Here is a 9,259-nt window from a genome sequence, read left to right on the forward strand (position 1 = left end):
CTTAAAATAAAGCTTTTGCAGAGTGTGAACAGTGTTGGCAGAGGTGTGGGGATGTGCAATTGTCGTGCAAGATCACAATGCCCTTAGATATTAGTCCTCTGTGTTTAATCTGAAGTTTAGGCTTCAGCTCTTCGGTGAGCATCTCACTGTAATGAGCACTGTTGATTATTGAACTCTTTTCCTGATGGTGTTCCAATATTGGCCCTTGAGAATCCCAGAAAACTGTAAGCATCAATTTTGCAGCTGATGGTTAACTTTTGAACCTTTTCTTAGTTGAAGATTGAGGATGTTTCCATTCACTCATAGTGATGAAGCCATGCCTCATCACCAGTAACGATTTTTTTTTAAAGAAGCTTTTGTCTTCCTTTGAGTATCGGTTCAGATTTTGTTTGCAGATGTCCAAATGCTTCTGTGTCTGCTCTTCTGTGAGTTGTTTCTGTCCCCATCTCTCACAAACCTTTTGAAACCCAAGCCTGTTGTGGATTATTTCATAGGCAGAGCCAGGGCTGATTTGCCGCATAATCTACTATCAGTCGTCTGTTAGAATCATTTCACATGCGTGCCCATTCAGCCATGGACAGGCATTTTATATAACCGTAGTGTGGATAATTTTTGACTAACTCTCGTACATTGTGGGAAAAACTCTTGTATATTGGGTAGGAATCCTATTATTGCATTTGTCTCTTACCAGTAGACTACACTCAGCAAATCATTTCCATTTCTGTGCTTTTTCCTCATTTGTGAAAATGGGGAACTGGTATTTCTTTCTATAACATGCAAAGCAAATGAAATACTAGATTTGACAATGTAAAAGTCTTCATACAAATGTCAAACATTTTTCATTTTTACATCTAGTATTTCATTTGTGGTAGTCAAATCATTTAGCATGTTATGATTGAGTGCTCACTTCGATTTATTTGATATGTATAGCAAGCTATTCAATTATTCAGGAGTTTGGTTGTCTTTATGTGCATAATGTGCTAGTAGCTAGTAGATACTAAGTGTGTATCATAATTTTGAGCAAGTAGTGTAGTTTTTAAATAGAGTGTTAAGAACTGTCCTGTGTTCACTAATTTAATCTTCACAATACTCTGATATTGATATTACTTTTGCCTCCCATTTTATGGTTGAAAAAATTGAGATTTTGAGAAGTTAGGTGGTTTACCTGAGGTTGAGCAGCTAGTAACTGGTCTTTCTGTTTCCATCCATTCATTTATTTATCAATTGTTTAGTAAGCTCCTGCTTACTCAGACATGTCCAGGGCTGAGGATGCAACAGGGAACAATATACCAAAAAGCTTTTTCTTCTTGTAACGTAACATTCCTGTGAGGGAAGATAGATAGTAAGTAAAAGGATGAATAGTAAGTAAAAGCATATTTTACAGTGGTAAGAGTAATATATTGTTGTTGTTAAGTGCCGTTGAGTCGATTCCGACCGATAGCGACCCTGTATAAAGTTTACAAGGAGCAGCTAATGAGCTTGAACCACTGACCTTTCAGTTCAAATGACTTTGCAGTCTGATGCATTAGCTCACAGTGCCTCATGTAAACTCCTTTACTTTAGAAAATGTACACACACATGTGTGTGTGCATGTATGTGTGTATGCCTGTAATTCAGATATTGTAGTCATGGAGGTCTTCACCAAGAAGGGGATGAAAGATCTGAAAGAGAACAGGGAGGCAGCCACATGGGAGAAGAGTGGTCCAGGCAGAGCAAACCATGTGCAGAGCATAGGACAAGAATTTGCTTGGTGTGTTTGGGATTCATGAGAAGGCTTGTGTTGTGGTATGGAATAAGTGAGGTGGAGAGGAGTAGGATGTGAAGTCAATGCAGAAACATGGGCAATATGATATAGGACTTCATGGGCTGTTGTAAGAGAAATAGGATTTTTAAACAGACATGGGGTCTGGATTTTTTTTGTTTTTTTTTTTAATGGAATCTTCTGTTTGTGTTGAGCACAGACTAAAGGGGAGTAAGGGTGGAATTAGGGAGACCAGGTAGGAAGCAGTTGTTACTAATCTAAGGCAAGGCCTAGTGATGATTTGGTTCAGGATAGCACCAGTGGAGACAGTGAGAATATAGTTGGATTTCCTGGATTGTGTTTGGGTGGTGTGGTGTGGTGAGGGTGAGAGAAAGAGAATAGTCATGGGTAAATTCAGGCAGGGTTTGTTTTCTTTTTGCCTGAGCAACAGGAAGAATGGATGGGGAAGTCTGTGAGAGGAGCAGGCTTGGCAGGGGGTGGGGGATCAGGAGTTCATTTTTTTGACATATTTGAATTAATTTTTGGACATACTTGGATGTATTAGTCATCCAGTTGAGTTGTATATGATTTTGAGGTTCTGGAGGAAGAGACCAGCACTAGAAATAGAAATTTGGGGGACACTAGTAAATGTATGAAATTTAAAGCCACAATTTAAATTTTAAGTGAGGATGAAATAAAGCGAGTAGCACAGGTAGAAATGAGATGGCCAAGACGTGATCCAAGTTCTAGCTCAGCTCTTAAAGAATCTAGGGCGTTAAAAATTGCTGTCTTCAATATTATAATACTCATTAACAGCCTAAGGCATGGTGTCTGCCTTCAAGAATCTTATGGTCTATGTAGAGAAAGAAGTACCTGATATATACTGTTGTTGTTAAGTATTGTTGAGTCAATTCTGAGTCACAGTGACCTTGTATAGAGTTTCCAAGGAGCGGCTGGTGAGTTTGAACCTCTGACCTTGTGATTCAAATGACCTTGTGGTCCATTGCCTACCTTACAGCACCACACCTGAACTCCATCTGTGTGTATATATATTGCTTCTATTAAGTTCAGTTGAGTCGGTTTGATTCATAATGATCAACTCATTGCTTATCCTACAGCAGGGGCATTTAAATCATAATACAAAGTAATATGTGATTACATGTCAAAATGTGCATAAATGGGTACATATCCTTCATATAGAAAAGTTACTTGGCATGGAATTGTTAGTAAAGGTCTATTTGGAAAAACTGGAACTTGGATTAAGCCTCAAATGATAAACAGCAATTGACGGGGTGCAGTTTGGCATGTCCCCAAGACCACGCACGCTTAGGTTCAGTAATTTGCTTGAAGAACTCATAGAATCAGCAAAGCTGATATACTCTGGTTATAGTTTATTAAAACAAAAGGAATGCAGACTAAAATCAGCAATGGGAGAAATACATAGCACAGGTTCTAAGAGAAGTCCTAGGAATAAACTTATAGTTGTCTTCTCCCAGTGGAGTTGTGCAGACAGCACTTCGCTTATAACAGTGTGTGGCAAATGCAGGGAGTGTTGTAAAACAGGGAAGTTTCCCGTCCTTGGTGTCCAAGGTTAAATTAAATATTAACAAATACTTTTACACTGAAATTCTTTCTAGTAAAAGGCAATATTGTTGTTAAGTGCTGTTGAGTCAGTTCTAACTCATAGCGACCTTGTATCTTGTATAGGGTTTTTGAGGAGCAGCCGGTGAACTTAAACCTCCAGCTTCAGCAGTCGGTTCAAGAGCTTGTGGCTCAAGCTGACTTTGCGGTTCAGCAAAGTAACCCACAATGCCACACCAGAAATCTAATAAAGGCAGTACTGCCAACCAAAATGATCTGTTCAGAGAGTTTATTTTTAAATGTCATCTATTGAAAAGATGAGATGTAATAAGGAGTACGTTTTGGTGAACTAGGAAGCTAATTTTAGCTTTTTTTTTTTTTTAATGTATATACAGGTCTGTGTATGATGATCAACCAAATGCACACAAGAAGTTTATGGAAAAGTTAGATGCTTGTATCCGAAATCATGATAAAGAAATAGAAAAAATGTGTAATTTTCATCATCAAGGTTTTGTAGATGCTATTACGGAACTCCTTAAAGTAAGGACAGATGCAGAAAAACTGAAGGTAAAAAATAAAATTCTATTTGATTTTATTTTCATTAAATTACTTAAGTATCAATTTATACTGGATAGGCACAAAAATATACATGTTGTTTAATATGCTGCTTTCAAGAATGGATTAGTATCTGTATTTGGGGAAGTCTTTCTGCACTGTTAGCACACTTGTCATGTTAATGGAAACTATAGTCTCTTTTTTCCTAAAGCAGATGATGCATTGACTTAACTGGATTTCTATGCAGGGAAATGAACTTTAAAAAATATATAGATGAGGGGGCAGGGCGAGGAGGTGGAAAATACATAATAACAAAAGGCCCTTTTTGCACGTTTAGAATTTTTAAAACGGCAATACAATATTGATGTAAAAAACTATAAAGTATTTAAAAACATTTTATCATGTATATTTTTAAATGGCTAAAATATTGAAACTGTTCTGTACTGTTGAAGCACAAAATATTTAATTATAAGAATTGTCCTGTTTATCTTTCTTTACATTTGGAGAGTTTAGCAGACAGACTGACCCTGATCTACCAAAGGTTGTGATTAAAAAACCATTATATAAAGGATATTCAGATAATGAGACCAAATACAGCGTCAATGAGGTCACTTAGCATCTTTGTTCAGAAATTAATGAGATTTTTAATAAACCAGAATGAACTTCCTTACTATGATGACCTAATGAGTCACTTAATATGTGGGAACATTTGAGATTGAGTTTAGCCTGCACCTGCAGCATTAACATGTTGCTGGATTGGAGATTTCCGTGTTTGATGTTAATCAACCACCCAGTGTTTGCATTCAGCAAAGTATGAATGTTTAATTACCATAAAATGCAATCACCGTTTCCTGCAGACAATGAATGGCACATAGACCTCATTGAAGTTACCAAAAAGGGACCAGTGGTCAATTGGGTCAGTGATTTGAATTGTTTGACAGACTTAGAGAAACAAGCAAAGTTCAAAAATCCTGAGTAAATTGAGTAGTTTGCCACAGAATCTGTTAAAAAGATCTGTCATAAGTAATTGAAGTTAACAAAAGCCCTTTTCAATCAAAAGTTCAAGTTCAAGCTTTAGAGTTAATTTGAATTTGCATGTCTTTGTTCTAAGTTTCTCATGAAGCATGATCTGATTACAAGGGTGAGCAGTTACATCAGGGCAGTTTTATGCATATTTTTCTAATGTGATTTTTTTTTTTAAGGTGCAAGTTACTGATACCAACCGAAGGTTTCAAGATGCTGGAAAAGAGGTGAGACAGTGATAACATTTTTTGTGTGTACTTAATATGTGAATGCCATTAAATTATTCATTAAAAATATGAATATTTCTTCTTTTTAAGGTGATAGTCCAAACAGAAGATATTATTCGATGTAGAATTCAGCAGAGGAATATTACAACGGTAGTAGAAAAATTGCAGTTATGCCTTCCAGGTGAGTGAAGCATAGCTATGATGTAATGTTGACTTGGTAAAGTGTCATGATGATGGGAATTTCAGATTATTTGGCCTCCCAACAAAGCCTGTTATTATCTTCCCTGTCCCGTCTCTAAATTTCCATCGTTTTCCTATATTATAAAGCCCCTGTTTCACTGTCTCCTAGAACCGTATTTCCCTTTCCATTAATCTCTGCCTAGTTGGTCCTCTACCCCTGCTCAGCACATCCCACCACATCCTCTCTACTTTTTGTTAATCCTCAGAGTGCTTGCCCTTGGGGATGTTGTTGTTGGTGTTATGTGCTGTGGAGTTGGTTGCGACTCATACCCTGTACAGGGTTTCCGAGGCTGTAAATCTTTACGGGAGCAGAAAGCCTCCTCTTACTCCCGCGGAACAGCTGGTAGTTTCGAACTGCTGACTGTGAGATTAGCAGCCAGATTTAGGGGTGAGTGTCTTTTTATTACAGTTCTGGCCTTTGTCTAATTTTGTACCTCTGTTGTTGTGTGCCATTGAGACCATTCTGACGCATAGCATTCCTGTGTTTTGAGAGTGGCTGGTGGGTCTGAACCGCCGACCTTGTAATTACCAGTCCCTTGCTTATCCTTTAGCGCCACACCAGGACTCATTTTGTACCTTTAGTGCCATTTTTTTCTATTTGTTACTTAGCATTATTTTGCTGTCCTCATAATTTTCTTTTGCTGACAAAATAAGAGAACATCAAGAAATGCTGGTTTGCCTTCCTTTTTTCCTCTTTGCCTTTCTTCCTGTATTTGGAAAGACTGACTTTGTAGATTTCTGAGTTTCTGGTCTCTCTGTTAGGGTTCAAATATTACTGGACATGAAATAAATCCTGAAGAAACTTACTAGTATTTTCTTTACCTGGATTTAATAAACTTTAAGTTGGATACATCCTGTTCAAACAAAATGAGCCAGGTATATGTCATTTTTATTAATATAGTAAGTTCAATCCATTTTTCCCTTATTTTATTAGGAAGGAAGTTATATCTCCATATCCAGGGGAATAGAATGAGATGTTTTGTATAATATTTAGTATTGTAAGTTTGGCTTAGCCTATAAAATATGTTAAAACTATCAGCAGTTTTATTTTCTTAGCAGTTTAAAAAATATTGTATTACTGTTTTCTGACTTGTGAGAATGGCTTCTCTTTATTTAGAATCAGCTGAGATTGTACTCAGTTTAATATCTCATCAACCAAGGATATTTGCACAGTAACTTTGAGTAAATAGAATGTCTACTTAATATATTAGGTTTCACAGACCGATGTTTAAGCAGAGACATTGTAATAGACATGAAGACAGCCTTAAGTTTGAAAGCTTTGTCCCTGTATGGTAATAAGACTAAAAAATTAGGTAGCAAAGGAATGAAAAAGAACTGAATTGAATGCATTCCCCCGGTGGGCTATTTGAAATAGAGGAATTAAGTGAAGTAGAGGTTGGGTTTTGTTACTACTGTTTGTTTCAAGGCTGGGCAGCAATTCTGAAGTCTTATGAACACTGTGCTCCTAATAGCCACATCCAGAGCCACGTCCTCCAGTATTCATCCTTCTACCCAGAAATCCATTCTGAAATAACGCTTTTGTGTCAGGCTTTATGGTCGGGATTAGAAATGAAAAGTTAAAAATGTACATAGCTCTGAAGGATTCTGCAATCAACCTAGTGTGATTAAAGATAAGTTAGTCCTTGACTGTATTACAATGACCTAATCCCTACTTGAGTTGGGCGGAGTATGAGGGAATATAACAGTATATACCTCCTCACAGATATGGTGCGTTTTACTAGCGTATTAGTTTTACTTAATTTTTGAGGAAAGCATTATTGTTATATGAAAATAGTATGAGATAAATGTGAAATTCATATGCATTGTTCAGATAAAATAAGAGACTTGAAAGATAAGTCTATACTTATAATAGCAGTTTTAAACTATGCCCCAGATTTTGTGTTCACTCTAATGTCTTGGCTGGAAATATGAAAAATATTGCATTGCAATATAGGGCTATGGTAGAAATAGGAATAAGGCTTTGAAAGGCCAGAGAATTGGGCTGGTTACAGCTTTTTTCATTTCTAGACATGTAAACATATCTAGAAAACATGTAAACAAAAAAGTGACTTAAACAAGTAACTTTTTTAAGCTTGAAGAGGCCTAAGGAGTAGCCTACCTGACTACAGAAAACCTGGGGGGAAATGTTGTTTATCCCTCTGGGCTAGGAAAATATGAGTTATTTGATAAGCCAGTAAAAATTTATGATTTGAAATTCTAAGGATGAATGGTATCTAACACCTTTTTGATGGTAGTTTATTAGTTTGCTGAAGTTTTAATGAATAAATTGCATTTCTGGGTCTTTGATAAACAAAGATAAAATAAGAGGGTTGGAACTGACTCAACTGCAACTTAACAACAACAACAACAACAACAACAATAACATCATGTTTAGTTCATAATAGTGCCTTTCATTATGATTCAGTCCCTGCTATGTTGTTATTGTGGTTGTGGTGCCATTGAGTTAGTTCCAACACATAGCAACCCCTATGCACAACAGAACGAAACACTGCCCGGTCCTGTGCCATCCTCACAATTGTTATGTTGAGTCCATTGTTATTGCAACTGTGCCAGTCCATCTTGTAAAGGGTCTTCCTCTTTTTTTGCTGATTCTCCACTTTAAAAAGCATAATGTCCGTCTCCAGGAACTGGTTCTTTCCGACAACATGTTCAGAGTATGAGAGACAAAGTGTTGCTGTCTTGCTTCTAAGGAACATTCTAGCTATATTCCTTCCAAGACAGATTTGTTTGTTCTAGCAGTCCCTAGTACTTTCAAGTATTCTGCATCAACACCATAATGCAGTGATTATTTTACAGTCTTCCTTACTCATTGTTCAACTTTCACATGCATATGAGATGATTGAAAATACCATGACTTGGATCAGACACTTTAGTCCTCAAACTGGCATCTTTGCTCTTTGACATTTTAAAGAGGTCTCTCTTGCAGCAGATTTGCCTAATGCAATGAGTCATCTGATTTCTTGTCTGCTGATTCTATGAGTGTTGATGGTAGAGCAAAGCAAAATGAATGAAGTGTTTGACAACTTCAATCTTTTCTCTGCTTTTCATGGTGTTATTTATCGGTCCACTTGTGAGTATTTTTGTTTTCTTAACATTGAGGTGCCATCCATATTGAAGATTGTTGTCTGTGATCTTCATCAGTTTTTTAAATTCTCTTCATATCCAGAAAACAAGGCTGTGTCATCTCCATATCACAGATTATTAATAAGTCTTTCTCCTATCCTGATGTCATGTTCTTCCTCATATAATTCAGCATTTCGGATTATGTGTTCAGCATACAGATTATTAAGTATGGTGAAAGGATACAACCTTGGTGTATACCTTTCCTTATTTTAAACCATTTAGTGTCTCCTTGTTCTGTTTGAACAACTGCCCCTTGGTCTTTGCACCCATTTTTCATGAACACAATTAAGTGTTCTGGAATACGCAATTTTAGTAATGTTATCCATAGTTTGTTTTGACCCACACAATCAAAAGCCTTTGCATAATCAATAAAGCACAAGTAAACATTTTCTTGCATTCTCTGCTTTTAGCTAAGATCCACCTGACCTAAGCAGTGATATCCCATGTTCTACTTTTTAAATTGTGTTCATCTACAAATGAAGGTCCTGAGAACTTTGCTGCCTTTCCTGTCATTAAGGTCAACTTTACTTTGAGGAGGCAGCTCTTACTAGTCGTATTTTTAGTGCCTCCCAATCTCAGGGGCTAATCTTCTGGTGGTCTATCTGACCATTGTTGTTGTTGTTGTTGTTATGTGCCGTCGAGTCGGTTCCGACCCATAGCGACCCTGCACAGGGTTTCCGAGGGTGTAAATCCTTACGGGAGTAGAAAGCCTCATCTTTCTCCCGCGGAGCGGCTGGTAGTTTCGAAC

The 9,259-nt window shown here is 37.1% G+C and overlaps 1 protein-coding gene across 3 annotated transcripts in view; it reads left to right on the forward strand.

The window, feature by feature from the left end:
* Nucleotides 1–9,259, forward strand: part of EXOC6 (exocyst complex component 6) — a 282,222-nt gene that overhangs the window by 65,661 nt on the left and 207,302 nt on the right. For all 3 annotated transcript variants that reach the window (XM_006831144.1, XM_006831143.1, XM_006831145.1), the window contains exons 2-4: nucleotides 3,718–3,889; nucleotides 5,080–5,127; nucleotides 5,218–5,308. In XM_006831144.1, coding sequence (XP_006831207.1) covers nucleotides 3,718–3,889; nucleotides 5,080–5,127; nucleotides 5,218–5,308 — 311 coding nt within the window. The remainder of the gene's footprint in view (nucleotides 1–3,717; nucleotides 3,890–5,079; nucleotides 5,128–5,217; nucleotides 5,309–9,259) is intronic.

The sequence above is a fragment of the Chrysochloris asiatica genome, unplaced genomic scaffold (genome assembly GCF_000296735.1).
Source record: "Chrysochloris asiatica unplaced genomic scaffold, ChrAsi1.0 scaffold00003, whole genome shotgun sequence".
Taxonomy (NCBI): Eukaryota; Metazoa; Chordata; class Mammalia; order Afrosoricida; family Chrysochloridae; genus Chrysochloris; species Chrysochloris asiatica.